General features: G+C 46.4%; 1 protein-coding gene across 2 annotated transcripts in view; it reads left to right on the top strand.

Annotated features, from left to right (window-relative positions):
- The window catches only part of DNAAF5 (dynein axonemal assembly factor 5), a 242,131-nt gene that overhangs the window by 39,175 nt on the left and 177,634 nt on the right, over nucleotides 1-25,322 (top strand). For both annotated transcript variants that reach the window (XM_085629321.1, XM_085629320.1), the window contains exon 3: nucleotides 8,237-8,361. In XM_085629321.1, the coding sequence (XP_085485447.1) occupies nucleotides 8,237-8,361 (125 nt within the window). The remainder of the gene's footprint in view (nucleotides 1-8,236; nucleotides 8,362-25,322) is intronic.

The following is a 25,322-nucleotide window of genomic DNA, read 5'->3' as shown; positions in this document are numbered from 1 at the left end:
TTTTAAAAACCAAAACCTAAATAAAAGGCATTGCCATTTACAATGCCAATAGCTCAAACTCGCGTAAATGCGAGACCTATTGCATTGTAAATGCTTGTTTAAATTGGTGATGAGCTGGTGCATCCACTGATGAACCCTGTGCGCAATTACTACAAAATCTGGATTTCAACACACAGTCGAGTAAATTGTGAAATTGATTTTTACTTGCATTTCTAATGGATAACAGGCGATGATTTATTGTGGGCACTTAAACTCCTAGAGTGAATTGTATGCCTCTATTTTTAGGCTCTTACCCCATTAATATGCCGCCAGGGGTGCGAGTACTGTTGCTGCATTTGAAAAGACCGTGTGCTGCCACCATGTATTCTAAGCGCGACAATCTAGTGCACCATTTTGAAAGACACGTGAGCCTGGTGTGCGCTGTGGCAGGAGATCCTGGTGGAGATAATTGCTTTCCTGTCTCCAGCGCAAGTGCAGCACGTAGTCATGCACGTGTGTGGTACGCGCTTACAGCTAATAATCACAGTGGGGAAGATAAAAAGCAAATTGTGATGTGACAGCTGACCACAGGATTGGGAAGTGCTTGGTGGTGCGATGCACATCAAACTATGCACTTTTGAAGTGGAGAGAACAAAGCGGAACTGTTTTTTGTAATGGTCAGCCAGACAAAGCCAGGCTACATGTATGTGAACCGCATAAGTGACACTTTCCCTGAATCACGGTGATCTCTGCAATTGGACTGCAAATATTTTTTGTGGGGTGAGGTGGAAAGGTTTTTTTTGGGGGGGGGGCTCCTTGTTAGGTAGAGGTATCCAATGATAGTACACACAAACAGGTATTGGAGTATGTGGTAGGTTGGCCGAATATCCGCAAAATACCTGAAGGGGGCAAGAGCATTTTGGAATGTACGTGAGGAGCTGAGTATTGTTGACAATGAACTGTATCGGGGGAGAAAAGTTGGTTCCTCCAGTAGGTCTCTAGGACAAGAACACCCTTCCTCTTCCCATCCGTAAGGAAGCTAATCTTCTGTCATTCCGCAAACAACAGAAGACCTGGCTATTGCCATAACTTTGCCTCCTCCTCGACGCCTTTCCGCAGCACTGGGATGCCTCCGGGTAGCCATGCGCTATATAAGAATATTTTCATTTTCATTTAATTTCATTCAAGATCATCAACCTTGCCGAATAAGGACATTTAGGCCGAAATTTAAGCAAATCCAGGGTGAGAGAATTGCTAGTATTGTACACTTCCAAGTGGTTTGCAGCGACTTGCATGAATACTGTTGTGACTAAAAATGTTTTGGAATTCTTGAGTCTTTGCATGTGAAGGCATTCCCAAAACCATTGTGACCGACAATGAGATCCAGTGCACTTCACAGGAGAGGAAGGAGTTTCTCGAGCTCTGGCAATTGTGCATCACCTCACTGCCCTGTATGCACCCAAGGTTTGGTGGACAGCATGAACCGTCTAGGGAGAGCATGTGTACAGATCGCCGCAGAAAGCGGGTTACCATTGAGAGGGATCATGCATGAGAAATTGTGGGCACATCACAATACACCTAGCAGTGTGAGAGGGATCTCTCCTTTCCAGAAATTCAAGGATAGAATAAGATTAAGGAATACCAAGAGGCATTTATTAAGGGATTTGATGAAAAACATGGTGCGAAACAAAAGAAATGTGAGGTGGGCGATTTGGTTTATGTGAGGAAACCAGTTAGGAGCCCAAAGGGAGACACAAAGTTTGTGGTACCCAAACTCTTAATTGAAGTCAGGTAAAATGTTGTTGTGTCATGTGGGGGAGAGGTGGGGAGTATGTCAAGGATGTCAAAATGCAATCACAATACTGACTTGACCTTCGTAACACAAAAGCATTAACCATAGGATCAAGGGGATAGAGGTGCGAGTTGTTCACGGGGAACTTCTAGACCCAAAAAACTCCAAGGTTACCTTAAGGATTATGCTCTAGTGTTTTAATTCAATTTTATTCTTGGGGTATCCTGTGTTCATTATTGTAATCCCATTCATGATTAGAAGTTGAGTTTTAGTGAGTCACTTATATCATGTTTCGTATAAGCAATGTTTTGTCTTTATAATGTTGCAACCTTTGACTCCAAACCCTTTCTAGTTTGTGGGTCACATCTTATGTATCTTATGTTTTTGTTACTTATCTTTTCTTTTACTTATTAATGTTTGCTGGTCATTGCATTTTTGGGGGGAAGATGTGTTGTAACTTGTCTCTGTCCCTTTAACTCTATTGTAACCTACTGAGTCTTAGGGGTATCATATGGGCTGGTGGGGCGTCCTGGGCAACCAGGTCAGTTGGTTGGTGGCTTGTCTAGAGGAGGCTGGGCTATCTGAGGTGGATGCAGTAAAGAGAGATTATAATACAGCCTAGGCGGTACTGGACTCTTATTAACAAATTGGATAAGACTTTCAGGCTATGGGATTTGATGTTGATTTTTACTATGCAAAATATTCCTTTTGGATAGCTCTTGGCATGCCAGATATTCTCTTATAAGACAGTGTCTTTTACAGTGATTGTACTAGCCTTGTACTCTTCTTCCAGGTTACTTTAACTGGAAATTAAACTCTTGCGCATTTTATAAACGTAATCTTCTTTTCAATTTATGGAGACTTTTCGTCTTAGCCTTCAAATCTCAGACCGTGTGCAGCTCTTTTGATTTTAGAGGTGCTAGCTTATTAATGGCAGTTTGGATTGCTTCATTATAATTTTCAAAGGCATTGCTCACCTCCAGACTCTTTAAAATCATCTGCTAATGTTGAGCTGATAGTTTGGGGGCAGTGTGACATAAGGAACTCCTTTTAGTTCTCTTTATAATATATACTTTTTTTAATCAGGTCACATATATTTTTCTTGCAGGTAAAAGGAGATAAAAGTGTAATCTCACTATGCATCTTCGAAGGGTTTGAGGCATTGTTTTTTTGTGGCTGGCAATTGCTTTGTCTAGGACTCTGCGTTTATCTTGTGGTGGATGCGTGGAAAGCTCCTTAAGGTCCTTGTGTTCTAAAGTTTTTATGAAGGGGGACTGCAAGATGATTAGTGGTGTTTTCCAGTTAATGCTGAAGACCCCCATGTGTATTTTGTGCAGTAAGAAGTTGTTAAGAACTGAAGTCATTTAACCCCTCAAATTGGTATTTCTTTACATTGGGAGGTGGTAATTTATGTGCATGTTGATGGATTCAATATGATATGTTAAATGCTATTTTTAAGGATTCTAATGGCAAATAGGTTTGTTATATCTTATGTATGTATTAGTTATGTAATGATACTGCCACCTACTCCCCTGCTCCCGCTCCTGGTAGGGAATTTAGATTGTAGCATGTTAGAGGAAGGTTCTGTCAGGGACCAGGACCTGGCAGTTGGGACGTAGCAGTTTGTCAGGGATCAATGCTGGTAGCTCAAAAAACTACCTTTTATATATCATATACAGAGTGATTACTTCTTAGAATTGGTGACGAGGATGGGATGGAGCTCATCAATATAGATCTGGACCCTCTGTGGCTTATCACTCCATTGGAACCAGTTTGTAAGGGACCGCAACCCCTGATTTTGTGAAGATTTTTTTTAATTTTTTTTAGGGTTTTATATAGCGCAAACTAGACCCGAGACATCTGGTATCAGGGCACTTTACATGAGCACCAGTTTCGTTACTGATGGACACATTCATTTTTGTTAGGCACAGCGAGATTAAGTAATTTGCCCAGTATCGCAGGATGTTGAGCGTGGTTGCTGAGACTCGAACCTGGTTCCCCAGCCTCGAGGTCGACCGCTCTAGCCGTAAGACTACATACTCTTCCCAAAGATTTGGCAAGCGGTTTACATCTTCCCTATGCCGGGTGAAGTGTGGGCAGCCTTTCCTGTGGGCGGTAAATTATTTTGGTGTCTTCTTGCCCGGCTTGCAACTTGTGTGTGCCCTAACCCATCTAACGGATCACAGCTCAGCTGAGGTGCACGAGGACCTGCCTGCTGGAAGTGCTTTTAGTTGCTATGGAATCAGTAGTTGGCAAGTACTTTTTCATGTGTTCATGCATGGATTGTAACTTGTGTGGGCCCTATTCCGAGTAACGTGCCAGCGCCCGTGGATCCGTCGTGGTGCACGAGGGCCTGTCTGCTGGGAGTGCTGCAGAATCGGCTCATGACTCTATCTGTGATGCGCTTTGTGTGGAGCAAGTTTGCGGGCAAATGGAAGCGGGGCACATCTTCCGCGTGTCTAGAACGCATCATGACTGATGGGGTGCTGTTGAGTAAACTTTACTTAAGCTGGCCTAATGTTAGAAAGCTCCATTTGTGTCCTGATAATTGCCCAGGAGTATTGGCTGGGAGAATTACTGCTGCAACTACGGGGCAATTAATCTGAGCGTGCATGTGGCTTACTTATGGCCAGTTGTCCAGGCAATAACACAGCTGGTAGAGAACGGTTGCGTTATTGGTGTATGCCCACTCCATGGCATTCGCTCTAAATGCATTGCTGAGTTGAATTCTTGGGTATATGACAGTTGTGACATTTTATTGGAGTAAAAAAGTTCATATGTGGAGGGAAATGTGCTGAATTGTGTGCTAAGTCCACGAAGAGTGCACTGTGTCATGTTTGTTAGGGACCATTTGTGTGCTCCAACTGATTTGTGCTCTAATCATACTAAAAGTAGTACAACACGTTGTATAGCATAACGTGGTTGGGCCTGCACACATTTTTTGTTGTTGCAGTTTTAACCCCTTCTGTGCCATGCCCTTTCCCCCTCCTGTGCCGGGCGTTTCATTAGTGGGTGGGGTTCATGACGAGATAGTCTCGTCATGGGCACAGCGCGACCGTGCTCCATGACGAGACTATCTCTTCATGGGCGCAGAAGAAGTTAAGGACTTCCAGCGTTGTCTATTGTAATATTGATAGTGTGCTTTCTACTGTGTAACTAACATATCCGCACTAGGAAGCATGACTGCACAATCTATTCCTGCACCTCTGATGTTTTTACAGGATCCAGGGTCTCTGAATATGGCCTGGGAGGATTGGAGGGATACGTTTGAAACGTATCTGGAGGCCATTTGAGGAGACATTTGTGTAGCTAAGAGAAAACATGCCGTATTAAAGCACAGTCTAGGTGTGGAAGGGAGAAAAGTTGAAAAGTCCTTAAAACGTTACCTGTAAGGGCAAGTAAGAATAGCAATGCAGATGCAGGTTCTGATGCGGATGGTGATGATGAGTATATTAGTGCTTTGAAAGCATTAAAAGAAAATTATGGCAAAAATACAAGTATCGCGATAGAGAGACACGCGTTCTTTTTGTGAGTTAAACTGCAGGGTAATACGATTGAGCAATATGTGGCGGTATTAAGAAGGTTGGCCATATTGTGTAAGTTCAAAGATTTGCGTGATGAAATAATAAGAGATCAGTTGATAAATAAAACTTCTAATATAGAGATACAAATATAAAGAAAGATTTGAAAGATCCCTCGCTGAAAAAGACAATTGACATCGCCCGGTGTACGGAGAATACTTCACAATATATGAAGAAATTAAATTCTAATGCATCCAAGGTGAAAGGGAAACAAGGTGAGAGTACGGACGTGAAAGCGGTGCACAAATCTTCATGCAAAACTGGAAATACTGTATTTGGCAAAAGTGCTGTAAAAACACAGGACAGAGATAAGAAAAGGGTGTGCTATAGGTGTGGAAGTGTGAGGCATACTGCGGAAGCAAGTAATTGTCCTTCTTCGAGGGTGAAGTGTTTCAATTACAAGAAAGTGGAACAGTTCTCTAGAGTATGTAATTCCAAACAGAATATTAATCTTGTGAATGAGGGCAAAGCATTGCAAAATGAGGACAACGTCAAAGTGATGGTAGTGTGTGGAGTGGAATTCCAGAGTGGTATGAATTTAGTGAGTGGGGCTTACCATCTTTCCGAACTGTACCGTGAAAGTGAACAGCATGGGAGTGCATGTATAAGCGGAATAAGTGGACTTCTTTGTTCCCACAGTTGTTTACTAAAATGTTGGGTTGCTTGAGGAAGTTTGAGCCTAAGATTGTACTGAAGCGAGATGAGGTGCCATAGTGCACAAGGTGCAGAATGTTCCTTTTGCCTTGCGAGACCCGTTAAAACATGAATTGAAGCTTTTATGTGACAATGGTGTGATTGAGCCCATCGAGGCTTCAGAATGTCCCGTTGTTCTTGCCAGAAAAACTAGTGGCAAGGTTCATGTGTGTGGACCTGCATGCTCTAAACACAAATATATGGATAGATCGACATCCCCTTCCCAGGATAAATGAGATGTTGGTCTGTGAAGGGTGCTGGGCATTTCACTACCCTAGATCTGTCGAGTGCCTAGCATCAGGTACAACTACATCCAGAATTGAGGCATCTCATATCTTTTCTGACTTCCGAAGGAGCTTACCAATTTATTTGTATGCCATTTATTCTGGTATCTGCATTGGCTGTCTTCCAGAGAATCATGCAGGGCATATTGCAGGAACTGTCAAATGTGTTGGTGTTCCAAGATGGTGTTTTGGTGTGGGGTAGAAACGAGGAACAACATGATGTCGTGTTGATGGAAGTTTTGAAGAAATTGGCGGGAGCAGGTTTTACCATAGCACTGGACAAGTGCAAATTTGGAGTGGAGGAGGTTGAGTATCTGGGCCACATTCAAACACATGAAAGGGTCAAACTGAAGTGTAGCTTGGTGAAGGCTATTGAGAATGATGGAGGAAGGTTCTGCCAGGTAGAGGAGCTAGCAGTTGGAAGGAGAGGCGGCTGTTGGTCTGGAGTCAATGCTGGTAGCGCAGTCAACTACCTTGAAATATCTTCTGCAGAGTGATTACTTCTAAAACGTTTGTGTTCAACTTTTTGCATTTAAGGGGTTTAAGGTGGAGAAGAACAACTACTCCTCCAATCCCATTCTGTCTGTTGGATCTGGTGAACTAATACCCTTTCAGAAATATGATATATGCGATCACATGTGAATTGTTATTAAAAGAGGTTTCAGTGAAAAAAATACCAGCTACAAATTAGATTCTGTCATAGTGTGAGAGATGACTACGCCATGAATGTTTGTTGAAGTCAATTTCTATAACGCACGTTTCATTGCGTACAGTGGTCTGTTGATCTGTAGCCTTGGTTCCCGGCGATGTGGCGGAGGTTGCTTTGCCATCTATCCATTGTCGCTCTGACTCGATTTGTAGGTTTAACATTAGAAATTATACTATTGAATTAAAACTAAACCTGTGTGCAGTCAGTCATAGGCTCAAATTTAGAACACTCAGTGCTGACGTAATGCAGTTGAAACAAGTAGTTGTTGTGGACAAACAAACTTTTTTGGGGTGAAACGGTGATTATTCTTTACTTTCACATGCTTAAGTTTTATTGTTGAAAAGTAGGGGGAAAGCACAAGTTATGCCAACAGATTAGTGGTAGGGAGAGGAAATCGCCTCCTTTGCAAGATGCCTCCTGCTTTAGTCTTCCTTTGTAGCTTCTTTTGCCAGTGAAAATGTGTGCATCATTTCCTGATAGCTACATTTTCCAGTTGTATGTGTGTATTGTTTTGTATTACACTGGAAACCTCTGTAATGGCTCATTTTTCCAATAAACATCAGCTGGAGACACAAATGATGCCAACAGTTTGATTGATAGAAAGTGAAATGAAGCTCCCTTTCAAGATTTAGAACGTTAGTAGAAATGTGGCCCAGCTGCACTCATAGCTGTGAACAATCTGGTTGGATGAGTAGCAGTATGCCACTGTGCTTAGGTGGGCTCTTCAATCTACCCTACTGACAGATTATTATTCTATTATTAACAAGGGACACTGAGTGTGTGGCAAAAAATAAATATTTTGTACTCCTGGTTATGAATAATTTTGTGGGTGGGTTGCAGTGTATTTTACCAGTTTTTGTAGCAGACTTTTGCAGCCAGAGATACATTAGTATTCAACTAGCCCATTAGACTGATTCAATAACATGTTTCGGAGCAAACATGAAAAAAATAACATTTTATAAAATCATGTCTGTTTTAGAGTTGGAAGTAAAGATAATTTCAAGATGTTCATTACAGGCACAAAAATCACACTTAATGGTAATATAAATGTATTACTTGTCAAGGGGATTCAGCTGTTTTAATTTCAAATGTCTATTCTGCAATATATCTGGCTTTCAGCCGATGAATGTTTTCCTATAGCTTTGTTACTGAGCTGCAATTTATACCAATATTCTTCATTGTTTCCATTTTTTACTAGGTGCGGCAAGCAGTCATGCACGTCGTTGGAGACTGGCTCTTGGAGCTAAGAGACAGATATTCATACTTCCACAAGCTCATCCCCCTCCTCTTGAGTTGTTTCAGTGATGAAATGCCAGACATTAGGTAAATAATGAAGTTCTATACAATTTGGAGTTGTAAAAAGTCCTTTATTCCATCTACTAATCCAGTTGGCATAGAGTGCAGGAATCCAAAGTAGACCCTCCATTTGTTTTACAACTTTATTTTATGGTTTATTGTGGATGGGTAATACACAGATGGAAGATGCAATTCATCGCTGTGTACATTTTACAGGTACAAAAAACCAAAATATTCAGTAAGAAAAAGAGAAAAAAGGTGTATAGATTTTGACATAACTTAGTCACATTCTGATGCATTGTATATTTGCGAGGTTACAAATGTTGGGCAATTCGCGTCCTGCATGGCTTTCTCAAGTGCTGGGGTTTGCCTGGTTATCTTCAGAGGAGGATATACTAAAATACCAAAGCACCCCAGGGTCCTAGACATTGTCATAAGGATGCCACCTACTTTCTCTTTGTTCTCTTTTCATGTGGGTGATAAATGGATGACCTGTTTTCTCAAGTTTGTGGACCCGATCATGGATTAGTGCGGATAGTTTTTCCATGGCGTATAAGGTCCATATTTTTCCCCACCACATGTTGAGTGTTGGAGTGTGTGGTTGTACCAACATCTGGGCAGGGCTTAGGCAAGCAGCTAATAATAAGTGGCAAAGCAATTTTCCTATTTGTGTGGTTGTTAGATACACTCTATGCTCTAGAATCTCGTAAGATTATGAGGAGTGGGTCTTGGGTTAAGGTGACATTTGTTATATTTGCAGCTCTCTTCCAAATAGTCTTTCAAGTCTGAGCGATTTCAGTCCTCAAGTCTCTTTCCCATTGGGTAATATAGGCGTGTTTCTTTTTTTTTTTAACCATTTTTATTGTAAAAAAAAATGTCACTGAAATACACAGCCATATGCCTACAACCCTGGGGCCGGCAGCTTATAAAACCAAGGCACTATACACAGCATTTTCGCCCACATCCCGGAGGTAGGGCAGCGTTACATGTAATAATATTGGCACTTGTAACAGCTTGTGGTGTATCTGCTGCTGATCAGTGAATATAGCTGTTTCTCAACAAAAAAGAACCAACAGGGAGATGTCAGCACCACTTGCTGCTGTCGGGGCCCTCACTGTGTATGTTGACGTGTAACCATGGACCCGCCATCCAATTGCGAATCTATATCCGATCCCTCCCCTTGAACGTCTCTGGTGCCAGTATGTTTCCCAACCTCACCCTCTGTATCCTGTATGAATTGAAGCTCAACCGTTATCCTTACAAGTTGTGTGCTTTGCCCCTTATGTAGTGGGGGTGTCAGTGCCTGCTACAGGTTCTGTCGTCGCCCCTTCCGCTGAACTCTCATTTTTACTGTTCAAGTATGTTGTGTATAAACCCCAGAAGTTTTTCGGTCTGCTCCGCGGAGGAAGCAGCTTGCTGAAGTTCTCTGATTGCGTACAACAATAAAGGACATCATGCGATCACTGTGTCATCGTAGGCAAGGGGCCCCTCATCCAGCACATTGCTACCCTAGGTTTTGCCATCATTAGGCCCATGTCCACTAGTCTGCGGGCTGCTTTCGGTAATCGTTTAGAAAAGCCTAGCAGGGCCACGGCAGGATCAGGGGCAATCTCAAACCCAGCTATGATGCTCAGTTCCCGGAATACCTTATCCCAATACTGGAAGACGCCCGGGCAGCCCCACGCCAAGTGAATGAAATCTGCCACTGGGGAGTGACAGCTTTCGCAGTTCGCCTCTTCCCTTAGCCCGTATCTCTGCAATCTCTCCAGTGTGTAATATACTCTATTAATGTATTTGAAATGTATAAGACTGTGCCTGCTGTGTAACGATATGCGTTTCGTGTTAGTGCTGCAATAAGACCACATGGCATCTTCTATGGGCATGTCCAGATCGCGCTGCCAGGCCAGCCTGGCCTTAGTGTACTGATTGGCTCTATGAGACATTGGTAACTTATAAGTTAGATACGAGCCTACGGGGAGATTTTGTTTTAATGAGCTACGACAGTTCTTTTACTTCAGGGGGTTCGCTTAGGTCTTCCCCCAGTTGTTGTTGTAGATCCCTGCGTACCCTGTGGAATTGAAAGCATTGAAGCAAGGTGGGTGCTTCCTTGGTGACGGTGGCTTCCTCCCATGTCTTAGCCACACCATCTGTGAACAAGTCTCCTGCCTTGTGTATGCCCGGCGCTCGCATCGCTCGTACGACCCCTCCGTCTCTGCAGGGGGCCAACCAGACCGTCCAGTCTATTGGCATGTCTAGAGAGTATAGCAGAGCCCCTGCTTGTTGCTGTAATAGGCTGTGCCATGCGTGTCTCGTCGAGTTTAGCGAGTCTAGAAAGCCTGTCCTGCGATCAACCGGCTCCAGAATAACTGCTGGAAGGGGGAAAGGGTCAGCAAAAAGCTTTTTGAGCCGAAGATATGGTATATTATCCGCCTCGTGGATCCAACCATGTGCCTGTGCTCCCTGCGCCGCTCTGTAATATAACTCCAAATCAGGCGCACCCAGTCCTCCCAGGTGGTATGGCAGGGTGAGCACTCGCCATTGTACCCGTCCCTGCTTGCCTGCCCAAGCCAATCTTATCAATGCTTTATTGATTCTGGCAAAGAAGGCGCGTGGCAATGCTATTGGTATGTTTACAAACAAGAAAAGGAACCTGGGCAGCACCACCATCTTCATGATAGAGACCCTGCCAATTCATGATAACGGCAGTCCTATCCAGATTTCAACATCATCCTCTAAATTTGTGACAGCGGTACCATTATTTTCCCGGAACACAATGTCAGAGTCTGTGTGCAATCTAATGCCGAGATACCGGACCGAGTCGTCAGACCATTGCAGTGGGTACTCCATCTCGAAATGATTAGTAGCCGGGGTGAGCGGGAAGGCTATGGATTTTGTCCAATTTACCCTTAACCCAGAAAGAGCACCAAAATGCACCACCTCTCTGAGGACCGGGGAGAGATTATTTTCTAGGTCCCTCACGTATAACAGTGTGTCATCTGCGTACGTAGAGACCACAATCTCATAGGTAGGGAACCTAACCCCTCTATGTCCATGGTATTCCCTGAGCCCGCATGCCAATGGTTGTGCGACTAGGGCGTACAATGTTGGGGACAGGGGGCATCCCTGCCGAGTTCCCCTGGAGATAGAAATAGCTTCAGTAATGAGATTCCCTAGCCGTATACGTGCTGAGGGGCCGTTATACAACACTCCTATCATTTGGAGAAATGCGGGACCAAGTCCCATTCTGGTCAGCACATGCCGCATGAAGGGCCACTCCACTGAGTCAAAAGCTTTTTCCATATCCAGGAACACCGCAATGTCTTTTGTGTCTTGGCGTACATGTTGGATTGTTCCAAATACCGTACGGAGATTGTAGGTGAGGTTCCTATCTGGTATGAAACCCGCCTGTTCCGGGGCGACTAGTTCTGGGGTCAGCAGGGCTAAGCGGTTAGCCAAAATCTTTGCGAACAATTTGGTGTCCACGTTTAGCAGGGAGAGCGGCCGATAAGAGCTGCACTCCTCCGGGGGTTTGCCTGGTTTGGGGATAGCCACTAATATCGCTTCCCTCATAGATTGTGGCATCGTACCAGTTACGCATAGATCATCGAATAGCATTGAGATGTGGTGGAGCAGTAGATCTATAAAAGCTTTGTAAAATCCTACTGTGTGGCCGTCCATCCCCAGGGCGCTGGCTGCCCTCATTCCCGCTAGTGCCTCCACAATCTCATCTTTTTCAATGAGATGTATTAGGAACTGTCTGTGCGTGTCCGACAGGAAGGGGAGCTTGATGTGTTCTAAATAATCTAGAATTTCAGCCTCCGTTTCCGAAGAGCGGGAGGCATACAGCTTTGCGTAGTATTCTTTTAACCTATTAGCAATGTCCTCTTCTTCCGTTAGCAATTCGCCCCTATCCGATCGAATTTCAGTGATCAGTGTTTTGCTGCGTTTAGTCTTCAACATGTGAGCCAGTACCGATTCCAGCCTGTCGCCCTCACCATATGCTCGCGCTGTGGCGTACTTGCCCAGGTGTTTCACCTCACTGTCCGCAACTTCCTGGTATTCTGCTAATAAGTCCCGGATTGCTCCTGTGATGTCCTTGTCGTCCCCAGCCGTCTGTCTGGTTTCCAGGGCAGCTAATTCCCATTCCATAGTCGACAACCTCTGTCTTATGGCGCGCAGTACGCCCGAATGCTTAGCCATAGCCACCCCTCGGATATACACATTGAAAGCCTCCCACACCGTCTGGAAACTGTCCACTGACCCAATGTTGGTAGCAAAATATGTATCCATCTCCTCCTTGAATAGAGGGTCCAGCAGTGAGAAAGGGGGGAAACGCCATGTAAAAGGTGGTATTGTTTTCTTAGGCGTAGTCGGGACCAGTAAGAGGGGCGAGTGATCCGACAAAGTACGCAACAAGACCTGGCAGGAACGAATCTGAGACATTAGGGGCGTCGACGCAAGCCAGTAGTCTATTCGTGTATGTAGATTGTGGTATGCAGAATAGTGGGTGAAACCTCCGTCTGTCGGGTGTGTCTCCCTCCATACATCTGTCAGGTCGTTACTGATCATAACTCTTTCTATAGCTCTGGCTGCCAATGCCGGTCTTCTTGCCGGTCCCCCTGACCTGTCTAATTCGGGATTACGAACTAAATTAAAATCTCCGCCCCAGAGTATTTGTGTCGTCGCGTAACCAGTTATCGTGTTGACCAAAGTTACAAAGAACTCCGGTCAGTCGTAGTTGGGGCCGTAGACATTAACTAGGAGTAGTTCCAACCCCCTTCCCTGACACTTAGATATCACAAAACAGTCCCTCCGTGTCCGCTGCCATCTGTCTTATCGTGTAGTCCGATCTGGGGTTAACCCATGTCAGTACCCCTCTGGCATGGGTGGTGAAGCCCGGGGCGTTTATATTGCCCTAAAGGCCCCTGTAGCTCAGCATTGGGCTATGTAGTGGCGGTGAGTCTCTTGAAGCAAGGCTACATCTACATTATGCCTAGTGAGGTGGTTCAGCACCTTACGGAGTTTGCGATGATCGTTTAGGCCTCTGACGTTCCACGACAGAGCTCTAAGGGAGTCTATAGTTCTCAGGGTGACGGTACCATTAGCCGCAGCCATCATGTCGGTCATTTATCACAGTATTTCCCAACTCTTGTGAGTAGTGTATGTTATGTGCGTCTTGTAACACTTTGGCCGACATCTCCAACAACAAAAACAACAACATCCCTGCCCATCCCCTCCCTCCCCCCTCCCACAGCAGGCCACCCTTAAATCGGTCGCGCAGCTTCCCCAAAAACATCCACCCGATTTCCCCCCTCCCCCCCAAACTCTAGAAACTGTGGTGGCGTTTAGCGCTCATGGGCAGAGGTCACTCTGTGTGTGGCAATCAATCAAACATAGACACTCTCTCATCCCAGCCCCCGCACACCGGCCAATAGAACCACAGCCTCCACCATATTATGCTTTTCAGCCATTCCAGCCGTAGTTCACACACCGCAGCCATGTCCCTTTCCCTATGCCGGTGTATCGCAACCATCAGTCTAGTCCCTGCGCCCAGCGCAGTGGTCGAGTTTCTCATTCAACGCTTTTATACAGTCCCCATCAGTCAATGATCGCATTGGCATAGATATGGGGATGAATTTGAGATGACGCAAGATCTATTTAGCACATACCGTCTCATCGCTGCACCTTACTCCCCTCCCCCCCCCCCCACCCCCAGCCCCATGTTACTTATCAGAGTTGTATTAGGTGGTCAGTCTCAGTCCTGCTCCTCAAGCGATCCTCCGGCCGCCTCGTCCAGGAGCTGCAGTGCCGGGCTCTGTCGCTGTTCTTTGGACCAGTCTTTTAGTGCCTTCTGTAGAGCCTCTGGGTCAATGAATATGTGGGAGCGTCCTTGTTTATTCACACGCAATTTTGCCGGATAGAGCATAGCGTAGTCCAGGCCTAATTCACAGAGACATTTTTTCAAGGGCACAAATTGTTTGCGCGCTTCCTGCACGCGGACGGTGAAATCCGGGTAAAGCGAGATGGCCGAACCTTCATATGCCAGCACTTGTTTATCCCTCGCACCCGCAAAGCAGTGTCTCTGTCCCGGTAATTTAACAGTTTGGCTATAATCGGACGCGGTGGGGCCCCCGGCTGCGGCCGGGGCCCCAAGGAGCGGTGTGCCCTCTCCACTACAAACATATTTGAGAAGACCTCGGCTCCTAAGAGGTTAACCAACAGCTTCTCAACGAAATGTTCCATGTTGCCGGTTTGCGTCGTCTCTGGCAGGCCCGTTATACGTAGATTGCAGTGTCTCGAGCGGGCTTCCAAATCCTCTGCTTTATCTTGCAAAACACGGATAACCCTCCCAAGCTGTTTGTGGTCTGAGTCAAGTGTAGTTTGCGCCTCCGTGAGTCGCCGTTCGGACATGTCTAAGCGCTCCACGTGTTTATCCAGTCTTTCCCCCATTCTGTCCATCCGATATGAGAGGGCGTCTATCTTCGTGCCCAAGGAAGTGATGCCGCCCTGCAATCCTTTTTCCATACACTGCAGCATGCTCCGGATGTCCGTCTCATCTTCTATGGGGACAGAAGTCCTACTGGTTTCCTCCGTCGCCGTGTCGTGGGATTTAGAGCGTTTTTGTTCAAAATTTAACTTGGGTTGTGTCCTATCTGTCTTGCTCATTGTAGTCTATTAGCGTGGTCACTTTGCTAGTTCAATCTTCAGCACCCCTGCAGTTAGTGATCTGGTAGTAGCCTCACCGATGTTTGCCTCTTCTGAAGCTGCCTCCAGCCTTTAAGCTCACTGACTGGGGATGTGCGCCCTCATCTAGGTGGAGTCCGTCTGATCAACCATGGGGCATTCCACCTGGCCTTGCGTGCACCCCCGCTGCCTTCCAGCCGCCCGCTGCCAATGTTCGTCTTTCCACGCAGTGGCGCTGAAAGCTTTTATTCAGTCTCCTGATTCAGCTCAGTGTTGGCATCCCAGGAGAGCCCCTCGTGTGATCCGCTCTGCGCAGCTCTGGCTACACACGCCACAATGTATTCATATCCAGCCCAGCAGTGCGACCAGCAACAGATTCTCCACAGCAACGCTCCTCCATCCAGGTCTTGCCCCAACACATCCAACCTGTTACAGCACTGCTGCGTCCCCAGGGACCTGACCACCTTGCCTCTGTACCTCCAAGTGCGATGTCACTCTATATCTTACTGCCGGCTTTGTTGCTCCCAGCGCGACATCTATCTACAGTCAAATATCTCCTCCAGCGCTGCTCCTCATTGCGCTCCCGGGACCAATCAAAATGGCGACCCTCCACAGCTGTTCAGCACCGCCTGGGCCCGCAGCACGATCTTCAGCAGTTATCACAAGGGTGCTTGCGGCAGGTATCACCCCCACTCACCACTGCACAACGCATCCTCGGCTGATCTATTGCGACATGGCTCCAGCAGCCCCCGTAGCACCTTGGGCCGCACGCCGGTGTCGCAGCTAGGTGACCCTGCGCCTCTGCAGTGCAATCGGGCAGACGCAGCCCCAATTGGCACACCTCCGCACTTTCAGCTTCTTCTCCGGTCCGTGCTGATCATGGCAGGGACCGGGCCCCCTGGGCTCGGGAGACCGGGCGATTGTCGGAACTCCGCGCTGCACGTATACTGACGTGACTCCGCCTCTGCCAGTGCTCCAGTTCGGGGCTTTGCGGCCCAGCGCCTTACCCGCGTATCACACCCGTATCTCTGGTTTCCCTGGGGCTAGGGGGGTCAAGGTTATATCGTTGGGCTGCGGCTACTTTCCGACGGTCGGATCTCCTACAAGTGGTCGTTTCTGTGGTGGCAGGCTGACGGATTGTTGCAGGGTAATGAGCCAGTATTGCCGAGCCCGAGACTCAAGCATCCATCTTGGTCTCGAGCTAGCTCTCCCCCCCCCCCATATAGGCGTGTTTCTAATGAGAAATAATGGCAAGAATATAGCGGTAGAGCCGGGAAATACCTTGTCTGATTTTGTTGCTGACAAGGGAATCTATAGGTGACACATCTCTAAACAGCGTTTCTTGGATAGACCTCCTCCCAACCCAATGTAAGGCGTATGAGAGCCTATCGACGTTGCGTCTGTCAAGACCAAATTTTTCAATTGTCTGTTCTATTCTCAAGATCATCAGTCCAAGAAGACCTAAAGAAGGATGGAGGTTCGGGTGTGAAACCTCAGATCTATCATGCCTGGAGGAAAGTCTGGGTTTTTAATCAGCAGGGGTCAATGGAAATGCTCGTTTGTGGAATATTATTTGCCAATACTCAAGTAGCTTAAGCATTATAGGGAGGAGCTTGTGGAATCACAGTTACATCTTGTGTGGCAGTCAAAATACATCTTTAATGGAAAGGGCGAGAATGTTGTTCAACTTGTATCCAGGGTTGGCTCTCTGGGTTATAATTCCAGTCCATGGACAGATTTATCTGGGTCTCTAGAGTGTAGGATGTTATGTTGGGGAATCCTAAACCTCCCTTGTCTATGAGGCGTGAGCGGTTTGTGCGTGCCACTCTTGGGAACTTGCCTTGCCATATAAAGTTAAGCAACTTTTGTTGAATTAAAAACAATGTTGTTTTAGGTATTGTGAGGAGAAGTATTTGTAATGTATAGAGTAAGTGTGATATGAAATTCATTTTTAGACTGTTCAACCTGTTCAACCAAGACATTTCAAATTTGTCCAAATGCTATAGGGCTTAAAATAGTGCAGTTATTAGTGGGGGGATGTTGCTCTCATACAATGCTTGAGTGTGAAACGGTAGATTGACCTCTATCTGTCTAATAGTTATTTCACTCTATGTGAACCCCCCGATGGGTTGGCTCTCGTAAGTAGTTGTGTGGGTTCGCCATTTCCATGCTTTGCGATTTTGTAACATTCAATTTTTAAGCCAGGCGCTTGTGCAAAGCAGCACGATGCCAATCATAATGCAGGCATCATCTGTTCTGGGTTGATCACAAAGCAAAGGCATTTCAAACAAGGTGAGTTTATGCTCCTTATTTCCCACCGTCATTCTGTGGATATTGGGGCTCTCTGAATACTAGCTACAAGTGGTTCCATGGATAATGCTAATATTAAGAGGGGATAGGAGGCATCCCTATCTCGTTCCTCTAGACAAAGGAATCTCTGGTGTGTTTGTCCCCAATCTTAATTTTGGTGGTCTGTTTTTGGTGGTTCACCTGAATTAATGTTTTCATGTTGGGGTCAATGTAGATTTCATCCAGCACCTTCGATATATATGGCCAGTCCACCCTGCCGAAGGCCTTTTCTGCATCTAGTGAGAAAAGTGGCACCTGCTGGTTCCATCTCTCGGCAGCGTGCATTAGAATCACCGCCAGTCTGGCATTATCATTTGCTTGTCTATTCTTAGTAAAGTATGACTGTTAAACAGAGACCAGGTGAGGCCAAATACAGTGTAGTCTGTTAACTAAAATTGACATGAACACTTTCACATCAAAGTTTAGAAGGGAGTTCGGCCTGTATGATGTGCATAGTGTATGAATTTTGTTGGCTTTCAGGAGATGATTGAGGTGAGATCCCAATATAGTATCCACCACCACCCCTGTTGTTAAAAAATAATTGAGAACTTCTGAGAGGGGTTTGACTAGTAGGGAGGCATAGGCCTTGTAAAAAGAGGCAGTAAATCGTTCTGGCGTGGGGATTTCTGGAGGGGGGGGGGCAATAGTTTGATTGCCTCACGCACCTCATTAATCAAAATGTCCTCCTCTAAGATATGTATTTCTGCCTCCAAGTGCGGGGGCGTATAATCTCGGGGATGTTTATCTTGTGCTTACTTGTCTAGTCCCTGGCAGTGGAATAGGTTTGTGTAGCATTGTTGGAAAATAGAAAGAATCTCTTGTGTTTCCTGGACCAGCTGACCTTCTTAGTTTTCTATTGCTTTAATATGGTTCTGCGCTGCGGCTAGTCTACGTTTATATGCTAGTAGCCTAGCGGCCTTATCACCCTTTTCGCAATAAGGTTGATTAATATTGAGTATTATCTTGGCCACTTCCTTCATTTGTATTTGTTCAAGTTCCCCCTCTAATTCGTTGGCAGTCCCTCATGGTTCTGGCAAATCTTGCCTTTGCCTGATATAGTTGTAGTTCTAGGTCTGCTTTGTGTTGTTCGAACATGGCTGTAAGGGACATGAGTTCACCCCAAAGTGCTGCTTTAGCTGCATCCCAAAGGAAAGAGGGGTTTACTTCATTGTTGTCGTTTTCTGCAAAATTATGTTCAATTGTTTCCTTGATACATATTCTATGGGTTGGATCTCTCAGTGCTATTTTGTTTATTATCCATAGCCGTGGCAATAGTTTCTGTGGTGTTACACGACTCACCAGCAGCGAGATTGGGGCATTATCAGACAGTGGTTTAAAATCAAAAGTAAAATCTATCAGTCTGAACAGCAGGCTCTTAGAAGTTAAAAAACAATCAAGTCGGGAGGAAGTGTGTGGATGTTGGAATAATACATATAATCTTTCTTACCAGAATGGTGGTGACGCCAAGCGTCCATGAGGTTCAAGTCCGTAAACCCCTGAAACAGTGAAGGGAGTGTGTGGGGCTCCCCATGTCTAGAGTAGGAACGATCTATCGAGGGGTTCATTAGAGCATTATAATCTCCCCCCATTATAATGATGCCCGTGACAACATGAGAGATTATAGGAAAAACATCTGCATAAAAATTCTCTTTATCTTCGTTGGGACCACAGAGAGAAATAATAGTCAATGGAGATGCGCCCAATTTACTGCAGATACCCATTTGGCGACACTCTTGATCTTTGTATGTATTGTCGATTCGGAAAGTTTGGTCTCGGAGTCTGAGTATTGCTATCCCTCGTGTTTTACGGATATACGAAGTGTGGAATTGCATGGGGTACCAGTTGCAATGGAGCCATTTAGTTTCTGCCTTAAGAAGTAGGGTCTCTTGAAGTAGTGCAAAATCCACCTCTTTCTGTTTGAGCCATAGCAAAAGTGCTTGCCACTTGATTGGAGAGTTAAGGCCTTTAATATTGTGGCAGACTATCTTTAGGGGTGTCGTGGTAGTGAATGGGGTGTTGTACAGTGTGTTTGGGTGGTAGAGAGAATAGTCTGTAGCTTTCTTGCAGTTACCTGTAGTGGCCTTCATTTTTGTGTGTTGGAAAAATTGGGGCAACGTTTTAAAACTGAAATAAAATTACAGTGGGATAAACTGGGAACGGGTTATGACCCAAAACAAAGTTGTGATATTTGTCTGCCCTATCGTTTTTAGTGGACATGAACCAGCTAGAATAAAATAAGGATTTGAGTTCTTGCTCCTAGATCTATTGTGTGAGCCCATACCCCTTTGTTCTTGGATATAAGAAAACTGTTACCAGCTTGACAGATACCTTGATCCTGGTCACAATAGCAAGGTGCGGGCTGCAGACGTGTGATGCGTCTGTCGAGTCCGCAGTCCAGGTGATGCATTGATTTTCTTCGTGCAGCGATGGTGGTGCATCAAGTTCGTTGAGCGAGGGTGCGGTTCTGAAGATGATGCGCCTGGTTAATCCACGCTGGAAGGGCGATGTGTTTATCTTCTCCTTGCAGTGGCGGCAATGCATTGGTTTCCAAAGCGCTGGTTCTGCTCCTGTAACAGCGCAGACTGGAGATACGTGGATTTCTCTGGTGCAGGGGGTAAAGACTTTGGGAGCCCTGAGTCTCAAGCAACAGGAGGCTAGCCAACAAGCCCTTGGAGATCACTTCAGTTGGAAGGCAGAGTCCAGCTCCCCTCAGCAGGGTCAAAGAGCAGCAGGCAGCAGGGCAGCACAGCAGAAAAGCAAGCCTTCCAGGTCGGCAGTCCAGCAGAGTGTCTGTCTTTTATGCAGCACATCAGTCCTTCTGACGGAGTCCATTTGTAGGTCCAGAAGTGTCTGATCTGGTGGGATTAGACACCCGGTACTTCTATCCAATTGTGCCTTTAAAGTTCACGAAGGCCCTTTCTTCCCAGCCCAGGTTCCAGACTATCAGTATGTGGTAGTCAGCTCTTTGTATAAGGACAGAACACTACCTATTGAGGTACAAGTGTCCTCTCCTCCCTCCCTCCCTCCCTGCCCAGGAAGAGACATCTGAATGCATAGGAGTGCTCAGACACACCTAACCTTCCTGTGTTTGTGACTGTCTAGAGGGAAGCTGTTACCCACCCCACATGTGTATTGAAGACCGGCTGCAGTCACATAGAGCAGTAAGAGAAAAGAAATGGCCACTTTCTTAAAGTAAAAGACACACAATTGATGGACGGAATGCAGAACAAATCAAAACATTCACCCCCAGTCAAGAGATCTGGGTTAAATCCATCATTCTTTTGCTCACCATGCCACCCCAGTTTAGACCTGGCCATATGCAAATCAGTCTTGACCCTGTGCCTCATGGGAACAGTCCAGCCCGAACTGCCAAGCCAGGTCCTCCCTGGACCGGAAACAAGCATCCTAGGACCGGTTTCGGGGTTTCACCCCTCTTCAGCCAGGATAGCTTGATTCCAGTGGCACAGTGAGCCCAGGAGGGACCTGGCTTGGCAGTTCGGGTTGGACTGTTCCCATGAGGCACAGGGTCAAGACTGATTTGCATATGGCCAGGTCTAAACTGGGGTGGCATGGTGAGCAAAAGAATGATGGATTTAACCCAGATCTCTTGACTGGGGGTGAATGTTTTGATTTGTTCTGCATTCCGGCCATCAATTGTGTGTCTTTCACTTTCTTAAAGTGGCATTTCTAAAACTGTAATGTTAAATCCAACTTTATCATTAAAGAAGATTTATCATGAGTGTGAGAAGTTGGCCTGGTATATGATGTTCACTAGTTAAAGTGACCACCTTGTACCATGCCAAGCAACCCTTATGGTGTGGTTGTAAGTCAACCTTTTCGGACTAGCTGCCCTAGTGGTAGCGTAGGCTAAGCAGTCTTTGAGGCTAAACTCGTTAAAGCGTGTTAAGCAAGCTGTTTTACCATATGTAACCCCCTTTTATACCAATGAAAGGACACCACACAGAGATATATTCAAAATATATATGTATTTATTACTCAAAGTATCCACTAGACTCTTTATGAGCACAGGAGCACAAATCGTTAAACAAGAAAGTATTACAATATACAGAAGTTGCACTTTATATGGATAGGCCCTGGTGGCCGATCAAACCATATACTAAAATAGTGGTATAAGTGCCACGAACAGGAAAGAATCGCTGGGCCTACAAGGAGCTAACTTCAGTTAGTGACGAGGAGGTCCACGGGTCGCGTGTGCAGTGAGGAAAGTTACACGCGGGCTCCCATAGGTTTTCAATGGGTGCGTAAAAGTTCAAAAGGTACTGCTAGAAGGGTCTTCTGGATGGACTACGAACTTAAGACTTAAAACACAGACACTAGAGATGTTTCTCTACACTTGGGCACCGGAGTGCCAGCTTTACCTCACCCACAGGAAGCGGGTGCATAGGTCTCGAAGTGCGTCGGGTTTCGTCTATCTGTTCAATGGAGCCTGATGACAAAGATGCTGCAGGCGGTCGGTCCAGAAGAGATGCGGTGGATCCAAGGGTGGATCGGAGTTGTAGAAGACCTGAAAGCAGAGGGGACAGTGTTCACAGTCACTAGCCAGTGACCGGCGTGGCACCAGGTAGGTACCAGGCGATGTCGGGTGCAAACAGGTGAAGAGGTGTAGCTTGTCTCCGCAGCCACGTGGTCCCTGAAGGTCGACGACGTCCAGGAGTCGGTTCACGAGCTGTTCCACGCAGGCTCTCGCTGTCGGCGGTGTCGGCGACTCGAAAGAAGCAAACAAGCCTTGGCAAAGGCAGGAGTCGTAGGAATTGAAGAAAGCTGTTTACTCGGACCAGCAAGGTCAGAGGGGCTGCTCCTTTGGAGGGAAGCAGGGGCCAGTCTGGAGCAACCAGACCAGCGTCGTAGTTTTCAAAGTTCGTCGCCAAAATGGCCACTAGCCAACGGGCCAGGGACCGGGCAGGCGCGTCGAGATGCAAAGTGCAGAGGGGCCCCACGCAGATCGTGGAGATGCTGGAGGGCTCACCTTTGGTGCAGATGCTGCTCGGATGTTGTGCTTCTCAGGACCCAAAGCACAACTTGGAGGGAGCCTCTGTTGTTGCGCTTGCAGCTCGTCGAGTGTCTTTTCAAGATGGCTGGCTCCACGTGTCTCGGTGCCTCCACGGGTTCCTTCTTTGCAGGGACTGTGGATCGGGCTGTGAGAGGTCTGGAGGTCCAGGTCTTGTCGGTCTCTGGGCTCGGGCTCCGGCAGAAGGCGGCGGCAAAGCAGACGTCGAGTTGCTGGATGGTGCTTGCGTTAGCAAGATGGTCACTCCCTGACCATAGGGGAGATTTCCTTCTGTCCTCTGTGCAGCAGAGCGTCGAAGTTCCCGTCTTCTTCTTTGTAGTAAGTTGATTCCAGGATGTCTGAAGTCTTAGGACACAGCTCCTACCTTTAAGCGGATTCTAGGGGCCGGACTACCTGCTAGGTCCCTCCCTAAGGGTGGGACCAGGAAGGGGGGTGGTTACACCCCCAATCCTTTGTCCAGCTCGCCCCAGGTCCGGGGCTGGTGTGCCCCAGGACCGGTTTGAACTGGCATATGCACAGAGGCTCCTTGTGAGCCTCAGGCATGTCTTATTCCATTCAAGCCCTACCTGACCAATACACAAAATCCTGTCTGGGGTGGTGCACGCACCTCCCCTGGCAGGAAACCCTTTGTCCACGTCTCCCAAGCTGGAAGGACTCCCAGCAGCAGGAGGGCAGACTTGTGTCTGTGGTGGCAGCATCCATTTTGTGGAGCTGAGGCTATGTCTGATTTTACCCGGGTTTCAGGATCTGTACATGTCGTGTCCCTCTAGAAGGGTGGAATGCTAACCCCGTCGCCAGAATTGGCGAGGGGTTAGTATTCCAATTCGTATGACACCTTACTCGACATGTTTTGATAAAGCCAAACCAAAGATAGCATTTAACCGCGAGGTTCATAATGTACTTAAGAGTATATGGTATGACGATATCTGGGAACGGTAGAAGGAAGTTGTTCCGACCACTGCAGACAGGCTCAGCTCATGCCAGAGCACCATCTCACATGGAACCAAGCACTCTGCCTTCAGGATTGTTAAGGCCTGCCATAGGAGTGACTTATAGGTTAACATGTGTCCCATTTAAGGTTAGGTATAGGTATACTACACCTAAGTAAGAGGTGGTTACACCAACTTACCCCAGCTGAGTGATCAGCCAGTTGTGTCAAATTTGTTAGGCCATTCCAGGGGTGGCATAATACATGCTTCAGCCCCTGGTAGGCCTTAGATACACCAATGCCCTGGGTACCTAGTGTACACTGGTACAGGGGCTCACAGGGTGATCCAATTCCAATTGGTTATGCACCTAGAGTGCATAGTGTCAATTTAGTAGAGAGAACAGCAGGTTGGGGGTCTGATTAGCAGGCCCACAGCCTCAATATGTCAAAAACCAGTGAAGCAAAAAGCAAAAATTTGGGGTGACCATAGGATAGCAGACCCTACTCTCCTACAATGAGCATTTCAAAGATATAAAACATGACACAGCCACAGGAGTAGGCCTCACAATAGTGAAAAATGAATGTAAGCGTTTTTCACTCCCAGGACATGCAAAACTAAAAAGTACATTTCCTACCTCTTACTTAAACAGCACCCTGCCCTATGGGCTACCTAGGGCCTACCTTAAGGGTTACCTATGTATAATAAAAGGTGAGTTTATGGCTCGGGAAAGGGTTTTAAATGCCAAGTTGAAGTGGCAGTAAAGCTTCACACACAGGCTCTGCAGTAGCAAGCCAGAGGCAAGTTGACGGGTCTACTGATGTGGGTGGCATAATCTGTGATGCAGGCCTACTTGTAGCATTTAACTTACAGGCCCTGGGTATATGGTATACCATTTTGCGAGGGACTTACAATTAAATATGCTATTTGTGAATACACCAATGTTACCATGTTTAGGGGAGAAGCACATGCACTTTAGCAGTGGTCAGCAGTGGTAAAATACTCGGAGTCCTAAGGCCAACAAAAAGAATTAGCAAAAAGAGGAGGTAGGCAGGCAGAAAGTTAGGGGGGAAGACCACCCTAAGGCTGACAGGTCCAACACTCAGGATAGAACATCTGCCACTGATAATGACAGACTGCACTCATTTTCCTCCTGGCAGCAAAGTTTCTGAATCTTCGAGTGAAAGTGTAAATTGGAAGTACCAGATGCCTCCCTGGTCCATCGGGTTAGAGTGGTCAGGATCTTGTGCTTGTTGCAATGATGAAACGAAGGAAGGCCCAAGATCTCTTGTGCCTCTGCCACATGGCACTTCTCATTATAGATGAAAGGAAGCCGAAAGGGGAACCACTCCCAATGATAGGGGAGCTTTTCCTTTTGGAGATGTTGGGTAATTTAGCGAAAGTCCTTTTGTTTCGCCAGTGTTTGGGCTGAGATATCTTGGAAAAGTAGGATTGTGTCCCCTCGGAACGTTACAGACTCCCATTGGTGAGCCGCAATTAAGAGTTTTTCTTTTACTTGGAAGTAGTGAACTCTAGTGAGTACATAAGGAGGGAAATTCCTTTGTTGGTGATAAGTGGAATAAACTATGTAAGTGTGGTATAGGAGAAACAGAATGTCTTTTGCCGGCTGAAGTATGTGGGCAAATAGGATCTGAACAAGGGCCTGTGGTGATTGTTGTTACAATGGCCTTAATCCTAATATTGTTCCACTGGGATCGTTCTCCTAAGTTGTCAAGGTAATCTTATAGTAATGAGTGCTGGCACTCCGATCGCTCCAAGCGTGCAGTGCGATCAATATGCTCTTTGTCATGGTCCGCCACTGTGGTTTCTACATGTTCTAAACGTGAGCCGGTTTGGCACAGAGTGGCTGGGTCGGTCAGAACTCCAATGAAGTTGTGGCGTAGAGACGAGATGTCCTTATGAAATTCTTTTAGCAGTGTCTGGATACCCTCTTGGGTAGCTGGCGTATGAGGATCTGAGCTCTTGTGTGACTTGGATGG

This window comes from Triturus cristatus, chromosome 10 (assembly GCF_964204655.1).
Source record: "Triturus cristatus chromosome 10, aTriCri1.1, whole genome shotgun sequence".
Taxonomy (NCBI): Eukaryota; Metazoa; Chordata; class Amphibia; order Caudata; family Salamandridae; genus Triturus; species Triturus cristatus.
This window is presented reverse-complemented; position numbering and strand designations above follow the sequence as displayed.